The 24,369-nt window shown below is 46.5% G+C and overlaps 1 protein-coding gene across 1 annotated transcript in view; it reads right to left on the bottom strand.

Annotated features, from left to right (window-relative positions):
• The window catches only part of IMPG1 (interphotoreceptor matrix proteoglycan 1), a 348,223-nt gene that overhangs the window by 184,028 nt on the left and 139,826 nt on the right, over positions 1 to 24,369 (bottom strand). Inside the window, exon 8 of the mRNA XM_082249671.1 lies at positions 20,198 to 20,256. Within this exon, the coding sequence (XP_082105797.1) occupies positions 20,198 to 20,256 (59 nt within the window). The remainder of the gene's footprint in view (positions 1 to 20,197; positions 20,257 to 24,369) is intronic.

Here is a 24,369-nt window from a genome sequence, read left to right on the forward strand (position 1 = left end):
ATACCTCACATGTGTGGTTTGAACAGCGATTTCATTCGCGGCTCGACTTGCGTATACGTTTTTTAATGTGCGCAAGCTAACGGTGATGGGGGCGGCTAAATTTTTTTTTCCTATTTATTTTTTCTTTTTTTTTAACTTTATTACAGGTTTTTTTCAAAAAATCTGATCACTTTTATTGCTGTCACAAGCAATGTAAACATCCCTTGTGACACCAATATGTAGTGACAGGTACACTTTATGGAGGGATCGAGGGTCTAAAAGACCCTAGACCCCTCCACTACACTTCCATGTATGCAAAACGCCGAAAACGCCTTTTGCAGCACAGTAACCCGGAAGTGACGTCATGGACGCCGCCTCCGGGTTACGTCATCGGAGACCCTATCAATGCCATTTCCAGCATTCATCGGGACTCCATCCAGCCGGCGGACGTGCCAGCTGGGTGCTCGGGGCTCCCGGTGGGACAGGAGCCCAGAGCAAAGCCACGGAAGGCGGCGGGAGGGGGGGACGTCCCCTCCTGCTCACCCGAGTAACGATAGAGCGGCTCCCGATCCGCATCGGTCGTTACCGACGGAAAGCCGACCGTCAGCTTTAAACCACGGTACCGGGTCTAGCTAGAGGCATCATCCCGGTATAACCCCGCAAAGTCTGCCGACGTACGGGTACGTCAGTATGCGGTAAGTGGTTAAGTGGTTAAAGTTGATTTAAACTATTTTTATTTATTTTATTAAAATTGATGATTTTCACTTTTTACATTTTTTTTTCATTTAACTTTACTGCTATCACAGGGGGGCTAACTGACCCCTATGTGATAGCTTTGGGCCATGACAGGTCCATATTAGACCCCTAATGTCTCCACTGCCATCCAAAGCAGTTAACCCTGCACAGGTTGTGCATGATTAGCTGATTCCCTGGTTATAACAGACAGCTCTAATACTGAAAATGAATAAATCATCACTTCCAACTCCTCTTTGTTCACTAATACTAGACTGCAGATTGCTGGTCGGAAAAAAAAAACAATTCCAGAAGATGGATATATATATGGTGCTGCGGGCAGCGATGCTCCGGTCCTCGTCCCCGACCGTGAGCGCCGCTCCCCCGCATATAATGTGGATGCGGTCCGCGCGGCGGGACGACCCCGCCCGTGGACTCTACTCACCCTCCGGCCGGCTTCCGTCCTGGCTTCCTCCCGGCACGCGCGGCCCCGCTCCCTAGGGCGTGCTAGCGCCGCTGCTCTGAAATTTAAAGGGCCAGTGCACCACTAATTGGTGCCTGACCCAATCAGCCCAAAACGTATAAAAACCCACTTCCCCTTCCTGTCCTTGCCGGATCTTGTTGCCATTGTGCCTTGAGAAAGCGTTTGGTGTATTTCCCCTGCCTGTGTATCAGACCTTCTGCCGTTGCCCCTGACTACGAACCGTTGCCGCCTGCCTTGACCTTCTGCTTCGTCTGACCCTGCCTTTGCCTTGTCCTTCTGTACCACGCCTGAATCAGCTGTCCGTGAGGTTGAGCCGTTACCGGAGGATACGACCTGGTTGCTACCGCCGCAGCAAGTCCATTCCGCCTTGCGGCGGGCTCTGGTGAAAACCGGTAGTAACTTAGAACCGGTCCCCTGGTACGGTCCACGCCATTCCCTCACTGACACAGAGGATCCACCCCTAGTGTCTTCTTTGGCCGCTAGTCCGGACCCTGACAGTAGATCCGGCCATGGATCCCGCTGATGTGCCCCTGCCTAGTCTCTCTGACATCACTACCGTGGTTGCCCAGCAGTCCCAACGGATTGCGCAGCAAGGTCAACAGTTGGCACAGTTGACCGCCATGTTGCAGCAGCTTCTTCCAGCACGGCAGCAGCCGCCTCCACCGCCTGCTTCTGCTTCTGCTCCACCTCAGCAGCCGGTGGCCGCCGCCACCGCTAGAATCCGTTTGTCTCTTCCGGACAAGTTTGATGGGGATTCTAAGATGTGCCGGGGATTCTTGTCCCAATGTTCCCTGCACCTGGAGATGTTGGCCGACCAATTTCCTACGGAACGGTCTAAGGTGGCCTTCATGGCCAGTTTACTGTCTGGGAAGGCCTTGGCCTGGGCCACGCCGCTCTGGGACCGCAACGATCCTGCCACTGCCTCCGTCCAGTCCTTCGTTTCTGAAGTTCGCAGTGTCTTCGGGGAACCTGCCCATGCCTCGTCAGCGGAAACAGCCTTGCTAAACCTGGTCCAAGGAGATGCCACAGTAGGCGAATATGCTATACAGTTTCGCACTCTGGCCTCCGAACTATCCTGGAACAACGACGCCCTCTGCGCGACCTTTAAAAAAGGTTTATCCAGCCATATCAAGGATTCTCTGGCCGCACGAGAGATACCTGCCTCCCTGACGGAACTCATCCAGTTGGCTACTCGCATAGATATACGCTTCATTGAAAGACGTCAGGAACTTCGCCAGGAAAAGAATCCTGTTCGCAACAGGCGATATCCACGCCTGGCACCTCTCTTCCAGCAACCTTTGCAGCCGGTTACTGTGCCTTCCGCCGAGGAGGCCATGCAAGTGGATAGGGCTCGCCTGACCCAGCAAGAAAGGTCTCGCCGGAGGAACGAGAATTTATGCTTATACTGTGCGAGCTCCGAACACTTCTTAAAGGACTGTCCATTTCGTCCTCAGCGTCAGGTAAACGCTCGTACCTAGTGAACGTGGGAGAGGCGTCGCTGGGTGTAAATTCTTCCTCTCCACGCTTGATTGTTCCAGTACGGATTTCTTCTGCCGCTAAAGTCTCCTTCCCTGCGGAGGCCTTCTTGGACTCTGGTTCTGCAGGAAACTTCATTAAAGCCTCCTTCATCAACCGCTTTAGCATTCCTGTGATCCGTCTCGTTAAACCCTTCTTCATTACTGCAGTTAACGGAGAAAATCTGAACTGTACCGTGCGTTATCGCACAGAACCCGTGCTCATGACCATAGGGGTCCTCCACCAATAGATGATTGAATTTTTTGTTTTACCGAATTGCACTTCTGACGTCCTTCTTGGCTTGCCCTGGCTCCAGCGCCACTCTCCTACCCTTGACTGGACCTCTGGGGACATTAAATCATGGGGGCCTACCTGCCACACTCGTTGCCTCAAGTCGGTACCTACTAGACAAGTCTCCGTCTCCTCTCCATTGCCCGGCCTTCCTAAGGCCTATCAAGACTTTACTGACGTCTTTTGCAAAAAACAGGCGGAGGTCTTACCACCACATAGACCCTATGATTGTCCCATTGATTTGCTTCCCGGTACCACACCACCTCGTGGCAGGATTTACCCTCTCTCCATTCCTGAAACCAAGGCCATGTTGGAGTACGTTCAGGAGAACCTCAAGAAAGGTTTCATCAGGAAGTCTTCTTCTCCGGCCGGCGCAGGTTTTTTCTTTGTTGCCAAGAAGGATGGCTCACTACGCCCATGTATTGACTACCGCGGTCTTAACAAAATCATGGTAAAGAATCACTACCCTTTGCCTCTCATCTCAGAGCTCTTTGACCGTCTGCGCGGAGCAAAGGTCTTCACTAAGCTTGACCTCAGGGGCGCTTATAATCTCATCAGAATCCGTGAAGGAGATGAGTGGAAAACCACCTTTAATACCAGAGATGGCCACTTTGAATATATCGTCATGCCATTTGGGCTGTGCAATGCTCCTGCAGTCTTTCAAGACTTCGTCAACGAGATCTTCCGGGACATGTTGTATACCTGCGTAGTGGTCTATCTTGACGACATTCTAATCTTCTCCTCCACTCTGGAGGAACACCGTCGCCATGTTCGTCAAGTGCTACAGCGTCTCCGCGTTAACCATCTCTACGCCAAAATGGAAAAGTGTCTTTTTGAACGTAGCTGTCTTCCGTTTCTGGGATACCTAGTTTCTGGGCAGGGTCTTCAAATGGACCCCGACAAACTCTCAGCAGTCTTGGATTGGCCACGCCCCTCGGGACTTCGCTTTATTCAGCGCTTCCTTGGATTCTCCAATTACTACCGCCAGTTTGTTCCCCACTTCTCCACTATCGTGGCGCCTATCGTGGCACTAACCAAGAAAGAAGCGAATCCGAAATCCTGGCCTCCCCAAGCTGAGGAAGCCTTTACTCGCCTTAAGACCGCCTTCGCCTCCGCTCCAATCTTGAATAGGCCCGACCCTCTGAAGCCATTCTTCCTGGAGGTTGATGCCTCCTCTGTAGGAGCCGGAGCGGTCCTTCTTCAAAAGTCTCCTAAAGGAAAAAATGTCACCTGCGGCTTCTACTCAAAGACTTTCTCCCCTCCTGAAAAGAACTATGCCATTGGAGACCGGGAACTACTAGCCATTAAGTTGGCACTAGAAGAATGGAGACATCTCCTGGAAGGATCCCTTCATCCTATCACCATCTACACTGACCACAAAAATCTCTCGTACCTTCAGTCTGCCCAGCGCCTTAATCCGCGACAGGCCAGGTGGTCATTGTTCTTTGCCCGATTCACTTTCCAAATCCATTTTCGTCCTGCTGATAAGAACATTAGGGCAGATGCCCTATCACGCTCCACCGATGCCTCCGAAGATGAGACCGTTCCTCAACACATCATTCCTCCTGAGTGTCTAATTTCAACTGCCCCTGCTTCACTGGTACCAGTTCCTCCAGGGAAAACATTTGTTCCTCCACGTCTTCGCCTCCGGACTCTCAAATGGGGTCACTCCTCTCACCTGGCGGGTCACGCTGGAATTAAAAAGACGACTCAGCTAATTGCCAGACACTATTGGTGGCCCTCCTTTGAGAAAGATGTAACGGAGTTCGTTCGGGCGTGTACTGTCTGCGCACGTGATAAGACTCCCCGCCAGAAGCCTGCAGGCCTTCTCCTCCCTCTGCCAGTACCCGAACAGCCTTGGTCCCACATAGCAATGGACTTCGTCACTGACCTTCCCGTATCCCAGGGCAACACAGTCATATGGGTGGTTGTTGACAGGTTTTCCAAAATGGCACATTTTGTCCCGCTTCCTGGTCTCCCTTCTGCGCCACAGCTGGCGAAGCAATTCTTTTTGCACATTTTTCGTCTCCATGGTCTTCCAACACATATCGTCTCCGATAGAGGCGTTCAGTTTATCTCAAAGTTTTGGAGAGCTCTCTGCACCCAATTAAAAATCAAATTGAACTTTTCTTCCGCCTACCACCCTCAGTCCAATGGACAAGTGGAGAGGGTTAACCAGATCCTTGGTGACTATCTGCGACACTTCGTCTCCTCCCGTCAGGATCATTGGGTCGACCTGTTGCCCTGGGCCGAATTTTCTTATAACTTTAGAGACTCTGAGTCATCCACCAAATCTCAGTTTTTTGTGGTGTACGGCCATCACCCGCTGCCCCTCCTCCCCATTCCCTCTTCTTCTGGAGTTCCTGCCGTTGATGATCTGACCCTGGACTTCTCCTCCATCTGGAAAGAGACTCAAAAGTCGCTCACCCTGGCTTCTTCTCGCATGAAGAGACATGCAGATAGGAAAAGAAGAATTCCTCCTGTCTTTGCCCCTGGGGACAGAGTGTGTCTCTCTGCCAAATACATCCGGTTTTGGGTCCCCAGCTACAAACTGGGTCCACGTTATCTTGGGCCTTTTAAAATCAAAAGCCAAATTAATGGTGTCTCTTACAAACTCCATCTTCCTTCCTCTCTACGTATTCCTAACTCCTTTCATGTATCCCTTCTCAAACCCCTCATTCTTAACCGATTCTCCTCCAAGGTCATCGTTCCTGCTCCTGTCTCTGGGTCCTCTGACATCTTCTCGGTGAAAGACATTCTCGCCTCCAAGGTCGTCAGAGGTAAAAAAATATTTTCTTGTTGACTGGGAGAATTGTGGTCCCGAAGAGAGGTCATGGGAGCCCGAGTCCAATATCCTCGACAAGGAGCTCATCCACAGGTTCCTGGGTTCCAAAAAGAGGGGGAGACCAAAGGGGGGGGTACTGTCACGCCGAGCTCTCCGGGTTCGGCAGCTTCCCCGGAGCACTCGAGGCATGCTGCGGGCAGCGGCGCTCCGGTCCTCGCCCCCGACCGCGAGCGCCGCTCCCCCGCATGTAATTTGGATGCGGTCCGCGCGGCGGGACATCCCCGCCCGCGGACTCTACTCACCCTCCGGCCGGCTTCCGTCCTGGCTTCCTCCCGGCGTGCGCGGCCCCGCTCCCTAGGGCGCGCGCGCGCCGCTGCTCTGCAATTTAAAGGGCCAGTGCACCACTAATTGGTGCCTGACCCAATCAGCCCAAAACGTATAAAAACCCACTTCCCCTTCCTGTCCTTACCGGATCTTGTTGCCATTGTGCCTTGAGAAAGCGTTTGGTGTATTTTCCCTGCCTGTGTATTAGACCTTCTGCCGTTGCCCCTGACTACGAACTGTTGCCGCCTGCCTTGACCTTCTGCTTCGTCTGACCCTGCCTTTGCCTTGTCCTTCTGTACCACGCCTGAATCAGCTGTCCGTGAGGTTGAGCCGTTACCGGAGGATAGGACCTGGTTGCCACCGCCGCAGCAGCGGGCTCTGGTGAAAACCTGTAGTAACTTAGAACCGGTCCCCTGGTACGGTCCACGCCATTCCCTCACTGACACAGAGGATCCACCCCTAGTGTCTTCTTTGGCCGCTAGTCCGGACCCTGACAATATATATATATATATATATATATATATATATATATATATATATATACAGTGCCTTGCGAAAGTATTTGGCCCCCTTGAACTTTTCGAACTTTTGCCACATTTCAGGTTTCAAACATAAAGATATGAAACTGTAATTTTTTGTGAAGAATCAACAACAAGTGGGATACAATCATGAAGTGGAATGAAATTTATTGGATATTTCAAACTTTTTTAACAAATAAAAAACTGAAAAGTTGGGCATGCAAAATTATTCAGCCCCTTTACTTTCAGTGCAGCACACTCTCTCCAGAAGTTCAGTGAGGATCTCTGAATGATCCAATGTTGACCTAAATGACTAATGATGATAAATAGAATCCACCTGTGTGTAATCAAGTCTCTGTATAAATGCACCTGCACTGTGATAGTCTCAGAGGTCAGTTTAAAGCCCAGAGAGCATCATGAAGAACAAGGAACACACTAGGCAGGTCCGAGATACTGTTGTGGAGAAGTATAAAGCTGGATTTGGATACAAAAAGATTTCCCAAGCTTTAAACATCCCAAGGAGCACTGTGCAAGCGATAATATCGAAATGGAAGGAGTATCAGACCACTGCAAATCTACGAAGACCTGGCCGTCCCTCTAAACTTTCAGCTCATACAAGGAGAAGACTGATCAGAGATGCAGCCAAGAGGCCCATGATCACTCTGGATGAACTGCAGAGATCTACAGCTTAGGTGGGAGACTCTGTCCATAGGACAACAATCAGTCATATACTGCACAAATCTGGCCTTCATGGAAGAGTGGCAAGAAGAAAGCCATTTCTTAACCGGTTGCCGACCGCCGCACGACTCAATACTGCGGCGGTCAGCCCCGGCCAGGCAGAGTGACGTATGGATACGTCACTCGCCTGTCACTGACTTGCGAGCCTATTGCGGGCGGGCGGGCGCGCGCCGAGGCGCGCGCCCACCGCGGCGCGCGCCCACCGCGGCTCATACACAGACAAGTCAGTGCGTGTGTCCGGCGGACTCGATGTCCGCCGGTCACACTACGATCGCTCCTGTGAAGGGAGAAAGGCGGAGCGGCTTATGTAAACAAGCCGCCCGTCATTCTCCCTGGTGTAAAAATGAAGATCTGACGGTTCTACTATGTAGAACCATTGATCTTTGCTTTTACACCAATAGCCATGTCCCTGCACAGTTAGAAACACGCCCCTAGGACACACTTAACCCCTCCCTGTCCAATAAAGTTAACCCCTTCCCTGCCAGTGTCATTTTTGCAGTAACAGTGCATATATATAGCATGACAAAAATCTTTCCCTTTGTTAGTAAACGCGATAACTTTTGCGCAAACCAATAAAAATACGCTTTTTGTGATTTTTTTTACCAAACATATTTAGCGTAAAACAATTTGGCCGAAAATGTTAAAAAATTTTGATTTTTACATTTTTTTTGGGGGAATTTCATATAAAAAAATGTGAAAAATATTGTTATTTTTGCAAAAATTACGCTCTTTTTTTGTTTATAGCGCAAAGTCACGCAGTAAAAAATCGCAAAAAACCCCCTGGTCTTAGCAGCCAAATCCTCCGGGGCTTAAGTGGTTAAAGATATCCATAAAAAGTGTCATTTAAAGTTTGCCACAAGCCACCTGGGAGACACACCAAACATGTGGAAGAAGGTGCTCTGGTCAGATGAAACCAAAATCAAATTTTTTGGCAACAATGCAAAACATTATGTTTGGCGTAAAAGCAACACAGCTCATCACCCTGAACACACTATCCCCACTGTCAAACATGGTGGTGGCAGCATCATGGTTTGGGCCTGCTTTTCTTCAGCAGGGACAGGGAAGATGGTTAAAATTGATGGGAAGATGGATGGAGCCAAATACAGGACCATTCTGGAAGAAAACCTGATGGAGTCTGCAAAAGACCTGAGACTGGGACGGAGATTTGTCTTCCAACAAGACAATGATCCAAAACATAAAGCAAAATCTACAATGGAATGGTTCACAAATAAACATATCCAGGTGTTAGAATGGCCAAGTCAAAGTCCAGACCTGAATCCAATCGAGAATCTATGGAAAGAACTGAAAACTTCTGTTCACAAATGCTCTCCATCCAACCTCACTGAGCTCGAGCTGTTTTGCAAGGAGGAATGGGCAAAAATTTCAGTCTCTCGATGTGCAAAACTGATAGAGACATACCCCAAGCGACTTACTGCTGTAATCGCAGTAAAAGGTGGCACTACAAAGTATTAACTTAAGGGGGCTGAATCATTTTGCATGTACAATTTTTCAGTTTTTTATTTGTTAAAAAAGTTTGAAATATATCCAATAAATTTCGATCCACTTCATGATTGTGTCCCACTTGTTGTTGATTCTTCACAAAAAATTACAGTTTTATATCTTTATGTTTGAAGCCTGAAATGTGACAAAATGTTGAAAAGTTCATGGGGACTTTCGCAAGGCACTGTGTATATATATTGTGAGGAATTAGCTCGGTGGTAGGCGTATGGGTGACCCCTTTGGGGGGGTCGGCACACAGGGAGATAGCCGAGGAGTGGTTGAAAAACAATAGTTTGGTTTATTAGGTCAATTTTCTTCATACCAGTGCATGCAGCAAAAACATCAAAATAAAATAAAACAGAAAATAAATCCTTGCCTCTGTGGGCGGCTACCTTCTCACAACTGGAACCTGCCTAAGTGTCTGTCTCCAACCTACCGTCGGGCAGACTTCCTGGTCCTACAGTGGACACTCAATAGTCCTTTTATAATAGCTTCACAGGGCAACACAGTCCTTTTGTTTCTTTCACATCAACAGTTCGTCTTCTCACCTTTGAGACGTATTCACCCTTGGTTACCGTCCCGGGCACACATCACTCCGGGGGGTCTTCTCCCAGGCCCACACATCCTGTCGGGAGGCACACGCTGACTGTCCTCCTGCTCCCAGCCCACATGGCTTCAGGATGCAGCTTCTGGAGGCAGCAAACAATAGGAATTTCTCTGAACAAATTATAGAGCCTTAACTCCCCCATTCTGAACAGGTGAAGGCCTTTCAACTTCCTGCTGGCTAGCTCTGTAGCCAACACCCTAAATTAATTAATGGACTTTCTAAATCAGGTAGAAATGTATCTCCTTCCTGTGACTACATTCCCAGATTTAGCTGACTTCCTGTTACATACCCCCCCCTCTTGTTTCAACCCTAGGGTTGGGACACAGATTTCCAGGCACGCATGTGTCAAGCACTGCTGACTCACTGATAAGCCTCCTATTATCCTCAAGCTTCCGGATGAAACTGTTTTGTCATCTTCATTGACGGATTTCTCATAAATGCCACACAGTTTGTCTCTCATCTCATATACACATTCTTCAACTGCATTTTTGGCATCATTTCGCTCCTTCTCGTTTCTGTCATCTTCATTGACAGCTTTCTCATAAATGTCAGACAGCTTGTCCCTCATAACCGTCTGTCCAATCCACCATGGAGGACCGTGATCCATAGGCAACTCAATTGGGCTAGTCTTAATGTCTTCAACATTCTTAAGACGCCTCTCTCTGCAATCCATAAATGTTTTCCACAAAACTTTGAGAACCTTTGCTTCACTAAGCTTTGTTCCAAGTAGGGACTCTTGACATCCCTCTGTGACTTGAGTTGCCTCTCCATACAGCTGTACACAATCATTGACTTTTTGTTGTAAAAGGGAATGATCTTCCTTCTTGAGCTTTGCTTGCTCTAAGATGCTGTGCAGAGGATTTTCCAATTGAGACAACAGGCTGTCACACATTTCTTCAAAGTGACCCCTGTTCCTTTTCCCAGAGATATCAATATCATTCAAACATTTCATATTCATAGGCAGATCTGAAGCATTTGCACTCATCAACTTCTTAAACTTTTCGCCCTCCTGAGCGAGTCGCAGTAAAGGCCTACTATTTGATTTGATATTCAGTTTATATTTCTTGCCAAACTCTTCACAGAAGTAGCCAACCAGAACATCATCAACTTTCCTTCCACCAACATAAGGGTCAAAGGCAACAACACAGTTGAACCCAGCGATCTGGGTGGTATCCATTATAGACCTCCTCTCTGCATCAGTGAAGAAGCATGGAACTGCAACACATTCTTTTACAGGTTTCTTCAATGCACTTTCTGCTGAACTATTTGACCGCTCAAGGTCACCTAGTTCTTTTTCTCTATCTGAATTCCACATGGAATGCATCTCAAGATCACGATCAAACTTCTGCCACCCGTCTTTCACCAGTTCCATTTTGGAAACACTCCCTGAAAGGCACTTATTCATTTGCTTCACGTTTTCACCAACAGCCTTAGTTTTCTCCACTAGGTTTTCAGCCTGAACTGAGAAATCACCACATTTCTTACTCAGCTCCTTTGTTTGCTGAAGTTCTAATGATACATTTTCCAATGCTTGAAGTTTTTGAAGGAACGGTTTATTCCAAAGGGGTGATTCAAGCCACATGTCATCACATTTCTGAGGCTCACTCAGGACAGACCCCAAAACACTGATCCTTTTAAAAACTGCATCAGGCACACTATCCCCTCTTTGGGACAGATCCTCTGTTGCCTGGAATTCCTCTTCCAGTTCCTGCAACGGAATCTTCATCTCTTCTACTTGCTGTTCTAAGGCTCGCTTAGACTTTTCTAGCTCCTGAACGCTTTTCACAACATCATCCGTGGAGCTGACCAATTCTTCCATTTCTGTACGCAGCTGTTTAACACTTTCTAGTTCAGCCTTACACTCTAGAGCTTCCTCCAAAGAGCGAGCCAAGAACAGGGCTTTGCTCTCGTTATCACGCACCTCCGTTTCTGCACGTGCGCGTTCTTCTGCATATTTTGCAGACACAGTCTTCTCTTCACCAAGCATCTGATCAAACTTCTTTTTCACATCTTCAACACACTGTAATGAACCAACGCTTTCTTCCATGCGTTTTTTCATATCCGCTATCTGAGCTTGCAATGTTGCGACTTGCTCTGATAGGTTTTTCTTTGCTTCCGCCTCCTCTTTTAATTGTTCCAGGAAGCCATTTTTCTCATCTTCCATTTGTTTGAGCTTTGTGCTAAAACTCAGCCTTTGACACCTCTCTTCCTGTAAGAGTTCCTGCGTGTCTTGCAGCTGCGATTCCAAGATAGAAAAATCTTCCGCAATTTCTCTAGATTTGCTGTCTGCTTGAGAAAGCTGATTTGTAACATTGTCCAACTCAACCTGCAGTCGGTTTGCCTTCTCTGACAGCTTAGCACACAATCGGTCACCTTCTGACACCTTGACTTGCGATTCCAGAAGCTGTGCCTCTACTTTTTCCCTCTTATGTTCACAATCTCCTTTTCCCTGCATAAGAGCCTTCACCTCATTGGCTAGCATCTGGGAATAAGAATGTAATTCTGCCACACAGGCTTCTTTCTCCTTTAACTGCTGCTGGACACGTTGGGCTTCCCCTTTCCAACTTTCACAGTCCGCACGCCATTCATTTACCACATTGCTCAAAGTAGTGAGCTCATACACAGTACTCAGTAATTTAGCCTCTCTTTCACTTTTCTCGTTGTCGCTGAGAGACAATGTCGTTTTCAGAGCGACATTCTGTTCCTGCGACTCCTGCAGGTCTATTTTTGTAGCTCCCAAAGACTGAAGACTTTTTTCCAGCTGATTACGCAACTCCAACATATCAGCCATACTTTGCTTCTGCAAAGTCTGAATTTCACTTTCCTTTTCCATGAGGATGGTATCTTTCTCCATTATAGTCTCTCTGCGTTTTTGCAACTCGACCAAAAGAAGAGCAGTGGATTCTTCCCACTGTAACACATGAGACTTGAGTAGTTCATTCATTTCCTGCAAGTTTCTATGCTCCATTTTAAGCAATTCCAAGGCTTGTTCCTTTTCTTCCATTTTCCGTTGCAAGGCATCCAACTCAGCCCTGCACACATACTCGGTTTCCTCCAAACCGATGGCCTCCATTGGCTGCTGGCGTCTCTGTTTCCAGCCTGCCATGCTCTCTTGATGAGCCTTTTGTTGAGCTGCAAAGCTCTGCTGAAAATCCGCATTTGCCTGCTGTTGAGCTGCATTTGCTTGCTGTTGAGCTGCATTTGATATAATCAGATGTTTCAACATCTCCTCCATTTTGAGTTTACTTTTCATCTGAGCACACTGCGTCTCCATAGCGGTTTCATCAGTGTTGCTAGGGACAACAACCTTCCTCTTTAGTAGACTTTCTTTAGGCATGGATGGGGCTGGTTCAGACGGCAACATCCCCTCCATCCATAGAATCCGGTCTCTCATTTCATCTATCTTTGCATTCTTCAGGCGTTTTGAACGCCCCATCTTCAATAACTCCACAAACAAATTTTTCACAGTCCAGCAAAAAATTTCAGACCACTGTCTCTTTAACACATGTAGTTTTTTCTCTCTCTCTTGCAAGATCTCTTTTCCTGCACACACAGTTTGTGCAGTCACTTGCACCAGACACAACAAAGTTCATCAAATAATTTTGAGACCGCTGTCTCTTTAAAACACTTTTTTTTTTTTTTTTGTCAGGATCTTCTCTCCTGCACACATAGATTGTGCAATCTCATGCACCAGATAAAGTTCATCAAACATTTGCACTTCCTTGCAGGGATCTTGCTGCTTCTGCCCACTGCATACCTCCACCATATGTGAGGGATTAGCTCGGTGGTAGGCGTATGGGTGACCCCTTTGGGGGGGTCGGCACACAGGGAGATAGCCGAGGAGTGGTTGAAAAACAATAGTTTGGTTTATTAGGTCAATTTTCTTCATACCAGTGCATGCAGCAAAAACATCAAAATAAAATAAAACAGAAAATAAATCCTTGCCTCTGTGGGCGGCTACCTTCTCACAACTGGAACCTGCCTAAGTGTCTGTCTCCAACCTACCGTCGGGCAGACTTCCTGGTCCTACAGTGGACACTCAATAGTCCTTTTATAATAGCTTCACAGGGCAACACAGTCCTTTTGTTTCTTTCACATCAACAGTTCGTCTTCTCACCTTTGAGACGTATTCACCCTTGGTTACCGTCCCGGGCACACATCACTCCGGGGGGTCTTCTCCCAGGCCCACACATCCTGTCGGGAGGCACACGCTGACTGTCCTCCTGCTCCCAGCCCACATGGCTTCAGGATGCAGCTTCTGGAGGCAGCAAACAATAGGAATTTCTCTGAACAAATTATAGAGCCTTAACTCCCCCATTCTGAACAGGTGAAGGCCTTTCAACTTCCTGCTGGCTAGCTCTGTAGCCAACACCCTAAATTAATTAATGGACTTTCTAAATCAGGTAGAAATGTATCTCCTTCCTGTGACTACATTCCCAGATTTAGCTGACTTCCTGTTACAATATATATATATATATATATATATATATATATATATATACATAGTAGCTCACGAAAACGAGTACACCGTGACCCCTCACATTTTTATAAATATTTTATTATACCTTTTCATGTGACAACACTGAAGAAGTTCCACTCAGAACTGGCCTCGCCATCGTTGACCAAAGAAGTTGAATGCGCGTGCTCAGCATCATATCCAGAGGTTGTCTTTGGGAAATAGACGTAAAGGTGCTGCCAGCATTGCTGCAGAGTTTGAAGGGGTGGGAGGGTCAGTCTGAAAGTGCTCAGACCATACGCCATACACTGCATCAAATTTGTCTGCATGGCTGTCTTTCCAGAAGAAAGGCTCTTCTAACGATAATACACAAGAAAACCTGCAAAAAGTTTACTGAGACCTGCAAAAAGTTTACTGAAGACAAGCAGACTAAGGACATGGATTACTGCAACCATGTCCTGTGGTCTGATGAGACCAAGATAAACTTGTTTGGTTCAGATGGTGTCAAGCGTGTGTGGCGGCAAACAGGTGAGAAGCACAAAGACAAGTTTGTCTTGCCTACAGTCAAGCATGGTGGTGGGAGTGTCATGGTCTGCATGAGTGCTGCTGGCACTGGGGAGCTACAGCTCATTGAGGGAACTATGGATGCCTACATGTACTGTGACATACTGAAGCAGAGCATGTGCGCTCTGTCCTTGTCTTCATCCTGCACTCAGTAGGTCAGCAGTGGGGACTTTTTACTTCTCTTCACCAGGAATCCTTTAGGAAGCGGTGCAGCGTTTTTACGGAGCATCAGAGTGGCCTAGGGGGCAATTGCCCCCTGCCCCCTGGCCCAGTCCTCTTCTGAGCTCCGTGATGTCATCATGGGGGAGTGGAAGAGGACTCCAGTGGCAACCTGTGAAGCTCTGGTGCACTCCATGCCCAAAAGGGTTAAGGCAGTGCTGGAAAATAATGGTGGCCACACAAAATATTGACACTTTGGACCGATTTTGGGCATTTTCACTTAGGGGTGTACTCACTTTTGTTGCCAGTGGTTTAGACATTAATGGCTGTGTGTTGAGTTATTTCGAGGGGGGAGAGAGAGAGAGGTCTCTTGCACATGCGAGTAAAAAATGCCACTTGTTTTACTGATTTGAAATTAGATGCATTGTTGTCTATAGAACAATGCACACAGCTGATTAAAGATCTGTAATACAGAGATGACTACAGGGGCATACAACAAAAATAGAAAATGTTCAATTTGAATGCCTCTATTATTACGATTACGTATGTATAAATGAATATAATACAACACTGGCAATAAAGAAGAATTTTACTTGTCTTTATGCTCGCACACCTTTATGAGCCTATACGCATGTTTATGCAAGGTCTTTATGGAACATTTTACTCAGGATCCTTCTGTCAACAAGATATTGAGTATAAACCGTAAATTATAACGCCGTGTGCAACTGGCCATAAGCGTATTTTAAACAAATATTATGTTGAAAATATCCTTCACTCATTGTATGGTCCCATCAGCCTATGCCTAATAATATCTAAAGCAGAAGACTATGTGAAAATCTTCTATACCAAGAAAAATAAAGCATAGAATAGTATCTGGTTGAATTTGATGGATTGGATGACTGGAACCAAAAGGCACATGCATACTTTACTCCACATCAACCTAACACTCACTACATTGACCAAGCTTGCAGGGGTTGTAGTAATGATCTCTTTTGCAAAACACAATCAAACCTAAAAGCTGCCAAACTGCCAGTCTCAAATACTATGTCTTGAAAAGTCATTGTTTGAATAAGGTACAGTGTATGTTGCAATCAATCAGAGAATGGACAAAACAAGACAACATTTACTTAATGGGTATGCCATATGTAAGGGAACAGTCTCAGCTGATACTGGTAAACCATGCAAGGGACAGAGACACCCAAGAACAGTTCAAGGTTTGTCCTGCACTTAGTGCATATTCAGCAAGGCAGCACATGCAGTTTCAGTGCAGGAGGGCATCTATACAGCAAGTCCATAGCATAGAGTTGAGTGTGTCCGGTTCCTACAGATCCAAAGACCTTAAGCACTGAAATTCTGTGAGAGAAGAGCTAGGGGACTATGTGTGCTGCTAGACCAGGGTGAGGTGTTAAACAGCCACATAATAGTGATCAAACTAGGAAAGGTTGACGCTTCTTCCCCACCCACAGCCCTGTGTCTGCCATGTAGTTACAGGAGTGTGAATAGACTAGACTCCTGGGAAAGGATGCAGGTGACCTCCCAGAGTGAACTTGGAGACTGAAGGCTAAATGCTGGCTCATCACACTGCTGGATTCTTACAGTGGGGGTTAAAGCCTTGGCACTCCCACTAAGAGAGCCCCTGAGAACAGCATGTGAGCTTGGGCACACCGAGGCCTTGGGCCTTTGAGGCTCCTGGTGTTCTAAAGGTAAAGTTATGGAAGTATCACTTGAAGTGCTCTGTGGAGAGAAAGTGTAGCCACCACCACTTACAACCAGGTAAGATGTGGACCTAGGAATGGAGGCATTTCCTATCCAAAGTTTTACAAAGCTCTGGGCTCCAAGACTCAGGACAAGACATATTAATATACTGGGAAAATAAAATGTTTGTTTTCTCTATATTGTCATTAATACTAATAATTTATTGTAATTTTTAGTATTGTTGTGGAAACATGAGTGCATTGACAGTTATAAAATGCAAACTCCTCCAAACGAATTTCCACAGCAACTTAGCTTTTATTGGATTCTAAAATAGATGACTAAGCCATTTTTTTTGTGCTAGTATAATCAAAAACCAATTGGATTGCTCTACATTTTAGTCAATGGGAAAAAAGTGTATGTTAGTGAAGGTTAATCTCGCCACGTTATGACAGCAGAAGGCTTCTGATCATTCTATTATTTCATAATTACTCTGTTGAACTTTGTCATTTATTTTGAAATTCAAAAAATGTTACTCTAGAAAAAAAACAAGTTGCTGTGGAAATCTGTTTGGATTGGAGGAGTTTGCATTGTATACCTGTCATCACACTCATTTTCCACAATAATGCTAATAATTACATTAAATTATTAGTCATTATTAATATTTACAACACATATTTGACACAAACCCTGCCTGGAGTCCCACACCATGTGTTAGTGAGAAATCTATGTGACACATAACACACTGTTCACCATCCTGGCAGACAGCGCCTCACAAATAGAATAGCATTTCTTTGCATTTTGGAAAGGTGCATCACAATGAACTGCTTACGCTAATTCTGAATCAATTTTACTTTTTCAGTGAGTCAATGGGGTTGATCTACTAAAGGAGCAGATCATTTTCTATTTTCCACATGAACTTAGCCTAGTTTTTAGGATGAAGATCTGTTCATCCTAAAATCTGTTCAGATCTGTTTAAAAATGTAATCCCTTGCACATGATTGGTTATACAAAGTGTAAACAACCAAATTTGTTTAGAGAGTATAGAATATACCTCTAAAGATAAGGAGAAATTTATAGGAAGTGGCATTGTCATTGAGGTGAGCATGAGCATAAAGGTTTTCAATTAAAGTGAAAATGTTTTATTTGTACAAACATAGTAAAAATAATTTTAAAATAGATAAAAAAAATCAATCACTGTGAGACAGCGTGACATGAGAGACTGCCGTATCACACCCAACTCCATGCCTCGCCATCCCCACACTAAGTACGGTCAAACTGGAAATGACAAGGCTGCTTGCTGGCCCACTACGTCACATCTGGGGTGGGCGCCATGGTTGGTACCGCTCGCAGGCCCACTACGTCACATCCAGCATGGGCGCCATGGTTGGCCATTATCGCTATTGAAATATGTGCCAAGTATATGTGCAGTCATGCTGTGCATTGGGATGTGGAGTGGTTAAGTCTTGATGTATGCTCGGGGGGGGGGGGGGGCTGTGTCCATTCGTTGTTTGCAGGTGGATGGGGATAGCGTGTTTTGTTCTGTGGAGGATGGTATGAATAGGGGTTAGACTGCTTGTGGTGGGGTATCTTTCTTGGTGTGGGTCGATTTGGTGTTATGTTGTGTGTTTGGGTGTGGGATAGGTGGGGGGCTGTTAGGTGGTGATCAACTTGGTGACTGTGTTGTGATGTGTGGCCCTCCTAAGCATGGCTTTACCCTGACTTTTGAAGTAATCTATATTTCAGCTGTCCGAATATATTTGGGACCTATTCTGCAAGTGCTAAGTGCGGTCTAGAATCCTTCAGACACTGTCTGGTTGCTTTATGGTCGGGTTACGTCACACTGTTTGGAGACATAGACAAGACAAAAAGGATAACTTTGAGCATAGATTCACTTTTGTGCTGTCTACATAACAATGACACAACTTAGGAACTATAATATGATGTTGTTTATTTTTGTAATTTATAAAAATGTAGATATATAACCAAGTTCCCTGAAGAAGCAGAGAAAGTGTTCTTCTGTGAAACGCGTTGGACCTTTATGCACCTACGAATCCCTGTTAATTCACTACAATTTGATCTGCGCTGCTTTTTAGCTGCATATATGTTTTTACATCTATTTAAAAATTATTTTTACTATGTTTGTACAAATAAAACTTTTTTATTTTAATTGAAAACCCATGTGTACATGCTCACCTCAATGACGACACCACTTCCTTTAAAAGTCCCCTTATCTTTAGAGGTGTATTCTATACACTCTATACAAATTTGGTTATGTGACAGAACCCACTGTCACTGTGTGTTTTGGAGGGGACTGTGCGCAAGCCTCCTACCGACAGATTATGGGCCAGAAGATACTGGAGACCTGGGGACATTGCCTTTTATTTCATAAAACAGTTTGGAGTTTCCCTAACTGTGTGTAAAACTGTATGTCTTGGAATTTAATAAACAGTTTAAGCTCTGCATGGTTAACCCTCAACACCTGTGTGGATTGTCTCGTGATTGAGGAGTTAAGGGCTGGGTATGGCTAATCTGCAGGCTGCGGGTGCGTTTGGAGGACAGGAGACACAGGTCCAGCGGATGTGCCCACCTGGGGTACTAAGATCCGTTACAGGTTATTTACAGTATCTTGGGATATGGAGGTGGTTAGTCTTCCCTGGAACTGGTATACTTTATGTAATGGTTATACAAAGTGATCTTAGTTTCACCTATCTACTTTACCCCATACTAAAGGGGTACTACTTACCCCATACTAAAGAAACCCCATACTAAAAAGTAGAGGGAACACTTTCTTCCCCATAACAAGATTTTTTAAATAAAAGGGTACTTGATGCAATGATAAACGATGATTTGTTGATTACTAATAACCTTTTGCTAAAAAAGAGGGGGAGGGAGACTTTTTTTTCCAAGGACAGTGTGCAGGAAACTTCAAGCTGCCTTCCCCTTCTTGGGGCAAATAAATTGTACATAAACTTTTCAACAGCACCATTAAGTTATTTATTATCTTGGTGTGGATGTAATCAATGGTTATAATGAAAAGCCTATTTCACTTATGATGCATACCATATGCCTTATGTATGTGTGTATGTATATATATATATATATATATATATATATGTGTGTGTGTGTGTTACTGTTGATGTTATATATGTTAGTGCTCCAACTTATTTCCCTACTCAAAATGGCTGCTAGATTACCCCTCCCTTTGTCTGAGCAAAGATGGCGACCTCATAAGGAAACAACACCCAACAGATAACATTCCAGACTTGGAGGGGGTTTACCTTATAACGGACATGACCAATTAAGAAGCTACTAGCAAGCAGATGCCATTATGTTTATCTACGTACAACTCATGACACTATCAACAATATATATAAACCACTGACACTGTAAAATTAAAATAGAAGTATCTTCAACTCTGAACTTGGTGTCAGCATCTGATTCATATCATATCATATGATGTGCACACATCATATCTAATCAGGCTAGGGGCAGATATATTCTCGGGCGCTTCTGGTCCGATCCAAAACAATCCACCTAATGCTGAAAGGTATACATGCTAATATTAATATAGCAGGGAAACGTATGTCTGCAGAATGCTTCCTGTGGGGATGCCAGTTGATTGGCATGCTGAGCTGATATCCTTTTAATAAGGAGAGAGGTGCTATGCATTTTGAACATTTTTTTTATTTTTTATTTATAAAAGTAGAAAGGAAAAAAAAAGTAAGAAGGAAATCTACCACCTGATTCTCAGATATTGAGCCTGACAAACTGAATTGTGGTAGTAGACTGGATGAACACACTGTACTTGGTTGTAACAGTCAAAAAATTGAAAAATATTTTTTTTTCTTACCTAAATCGTAGAACCTGTATTTCTTTGAATCCTGGAAGCTTTTCAAATACCTTTTGCATCTAAGGAAAAAAAAACAAAAAAAATATGTTGAATGATAATTACATTTTAGCAGCATGTATTGTTTAAGTCTTTGGTTGATTTGTTGAATATATAATTTATCCATCTCTTGCAATAAAAAATATTTTTCACTTCTACAATATGTGTTTTGAACTACTGGCTTGCAAGTGCAGATTTAAATATTTTTATTCTCTAGATCAGTTATTTGTATACCTTGCACAAAAAAAGTACTTTTGATTCTGTCTAGCAACCACAGTTAAATAAACACAGCATGTGCACTTTTGTATGCAAACATAATAATAATTACAAATAGAGTTGAGTGGACACCTGGATGTCCGTGTTCGGCGGGTTCGGCCGAACTCGAAAAAAAAGTCTGGGTCCGTGTCCCGGACTTTTTCCGAACTTTACTCGGACACCGAACCCCATTGAAGACAATGGGGACCCGAACTTTCAGGCACTAAAATGGCTCTAAAACACCAATGGAAAGGCTAGAGTGCTGCAAATGGCAGCAAAACGTAGTTAAGAGCATGGCGAGTGCTCTGCAAACAAATGTGGATAGGGAAATAACTTAAAACAACAAAAAAACCCCAGAAAAATAAAACAATGTTCTTCATCTGTGAAGGACGAGGCCCATATGGAGTAGGAGGGAGGTTGAGGTGGTGGTGGATGTGGCGGTGTCATAGGCGTGCGCACAGGGTGTGCCGGGTGTGCCTGGGCACACCCTAATCACCTAGGGCACATTAGCATTATCGCTCTGTTTGCCAGTGAGGAGATGGGAAAGATCTCCCTCGGACCTGCTCTGCCATAAGAGAAGTGCCACACACTTCTATTTCACTTTGCCAGCAGGGAGAGTAATGTACCGGGGCCATATACATGTAGGCAAACACATGCATGTGTATTTAAACTTTGGGGTGCACACCCTAATGCAATAGGCTGAGCACACCTATGGGCGGTGTAGGTGGAAGCGGCGGTGGAGGAGGACGAGGTAGCCAACACTGCTTTTTTTCAGTCATTTTAAATGAGGGTACACCCCAAAAGAGTGAGAAAGAGCAAAAATAGAACAATGGCTGGGTAAGGTCGGTATCCATCTCTATTCTGCACAAGGTACGGAAAAGTCCTGTGGGATCCATGCCTGGTTCCTTTTAATGAACGTGAGCTTGTCCACATTGTCTCTGGACAGGCGGCTGCGCTTGTCTGTGATAACGCCCCCAGCCGTGCTAAATACACGTTCAGATAATACACTGGCTGCAGGGCACGCTAGCACCTCCAAGGCGTAAAGGGCAAGCTCAGGCCATGTGCCCAATTTGGAGACCCAGAAGTTGAAGGGGGCAGACCCGTCATTCACTACATGTAGGCGTGTGCACACATACTGCTCCACCATGTTGGTGAAATGCTGCCTCCTGCTAAGACGTTCCATACGAGCTGCTGGTGCTGCTGTTTGTTGAGGCGTGCTGACAAAGCTTTTCCACATTTCGGTCATGCTAACCCTGTCTTCTGAGGTGCTGGCGGTGCCCTGGTTGCGTTGGCTACCTCTTCCTCCTCCTCCTCTGTCTTGGCCTTGTGCTTCCACTGTGGCCCCGCTGTCAGGTGGGAATGCCAGCAGCATCGCGTCTACCAGCGTGCGCTTGTACTCACGCATCTTGTGATCGCGCTCCAGTGAGTGAATTAAGGATGGTACGTTGTCCTTGTAACGGGGATCCAGCAGAATGGCCACCCAGTAATCAGCACAAGTTGGAATGTGGGCAACTCGGCGGTCGTTGTGGAGACACTGCAGCATGTAATCGCTCATGTGTGCCAGGCTGCCCAGAGGCAACGAAAGGCTGTCCTCTGTGGGAGGTGTATCGTCTGTGTCCTCTGTATCCCCCTAGCCATGCATCAGTGATGGCCATGAGCTGGCCTGGGTGCCACCCTGCTGTGAACATGGTTCCATCTCCTCCTCCATCTCCTCCTCCTCATCCTCCAGAACTGTGCCCCTGCTGGACATTTGTGTCCCTGGCGTTTGTGTGTGCAGGAATCCACCCTCGGAGCCCCTTGCGAATGACTGCCCTGAAAGCCTTGGAAATGTTACCTCTTCATCCTCCTCCTCCTCCTCCTCATCCTGTGCCACATTCTCTTCCATCATCGCCCGAATCGTTTTTCGAAGGAGGCATAGAAGTGGGATAGTTAAGCTGACAACGGCGTCATCGGCACCGGCCATGTTGGTGGAGTACTCAAAACAGCGCAACAAGGCAAACAGGTCTCGCATGGAGGCCCAGTTATTGGTGGTGAAATGGTGCTGTTCCGCAGAGCGACTCACGCGTGCGTGCTGCAGCTGAAACTCTACTATGGCCTGCTGCTGCTCGCACAGTCTTTCCAGCATGTGCAAGGTGGAGTTCCACCTTGTGGGCACGTCACATATGAGGCGGTGAGCGGGAAGGCCGAAGTTACGCTGCAGCGCTGACAGGCGAGCAGCAGCAGGGTGAGAACGCCGAAAGTGCACACAGACGGCCCGCACTTTCTGCAGCAGCTCTGACATATCGGGGTAATTTTTAGGAACCTCTGCACCACCAAATTCAGCACATGCGCCAGGCAAGGGATGTGCGTCAAACCGGCTAGGCCCAGAGCTGCTATGAGATTTCGCCCGTTATCGCACACCACCAGGCCGGGCTTGAGGCTCGCTGGCAGCAACCACTCATTTGTCTGCTGTTCCATTCTCCTCCACAACTCCTGCGCGGTGTGTGGTTTTTTCCCCCAAACAGGCAAGTTTTAAAACTGCCTGCTGTCGTTTACCCCTGGCCGTGCTGAAGTTGGTGGTGAAGGTGTTACGCTGACCGGATGAGGAGGCGGTAGAGGATGAGGAAGCGGAGTAGGAGGAGTTAGGAACAGGAGGCAAACTGAAGCGCCCTGCAATCCTCGGTGGTGGAAGGACATGTGCCAAATTGCTATCCGCCTCAGGCCCATCCTCCACTGCATTTACCCAGTGTGCCGTTAGGGAAATATAACGCCCCTGACCGTGCTTACTGGTCAACGTATCGGTAGTTAGGTGGACCATGGCACAGATGGTGTTGCGCAGTGCACACCTGATTTTTTTCCCCCACTTGGTTGTGCAGGGAAGGAATGGCTTTCCTGGAAAAGTAGTGGCGGCTGGGCACGACTTACTGTGGGACAGCCACCGACATAAGGCTTTTAAAACTAATAAGGCTTTTAAAACTATGCGTCTCCACCAGACGGAATGACAGCATTTCAAAGGCCAAGAATTTTGAAATGCTGGCATTCAGGGCCAGGGATCGCGGGTGGGTAGGGGGGTACTTCCTCTTCCTCTGAAGTGTTTGGGAGATGGAAAGCTAAACGCTTCCACGGGACATTGTGGAGATGGTTGGTGACCCAGGTGGTGGTGTTGCTGACAGATCCTCTGTTTGCGGGGTGGCATGTGCCGGTATCACTACAGATGTGGATGGAGAGGCCGAGACTGCAGCAGAAGAGGAAGCAGGAGGAGCCAGAGACCTTTCTTGGTTTTGAAGGTGTCTACTCCACTGCAGCTCGTGCTTTGCACTTAGATGCCTGATCATGCAGGTTGTGCTCAGGTTGAGAAGGTTTATGCCTCGCTTCAGGCTCTGATTGCACAGGGTGCAAACCACTCGTGTCCTGTCATCAGCACATTTTCTGAAGAACTTCCATGCTAGAGAATTCCTTTGAGCTCGCTTTGGTGCGCTCGTTCCCTTGCTGCGTTGGGCAGTAGCAGGCGTAGTGTCTAGGGCACGGCCGCTCCGCTTCTGCACCCTGCTCCCTCTTCTGCTGTGCTGGTGGCTCTGTGCGACCACCGCCTCTTCCTCCAGCTACTCAGGTCACCTGCATGACCTTCATTCCATGTGGGGTCGAGGACCTCATCGTCCTCCACATCATCTTCCACCCAGTCTTCACCCCTGCCCTCCTTGTCGGTCTCCACAATTCTGAATGCCGCAGCAGTTGGCACCTGCGTTTTGTCATCATCGGAGACGTGCTGCGATGGTCCTTCCATGTACTCATCTTGAGAAATAAGTGGTTGGGCATCGCTGCACTCAATCTCTTCCACTTCTGGGGCAGGGATAGGTGGATGGCCCTGGGAAACCCTGCTGACAGAGTCATCAAAAAGAAGA

The sequence above is a fragment of the Pelophylax lessonae genome (genome assembly GCF_965119305.1).
Source record: "Pelophylax lessonae genome assembly, chromosome: 3".
Taxonomy (NCBI): domain Eukaryota; kingdom Metazoa; phylum Chordata; class Amphibia; order Anura; family Ranidae; genus Pelophylax; species Pelophylax lessonae.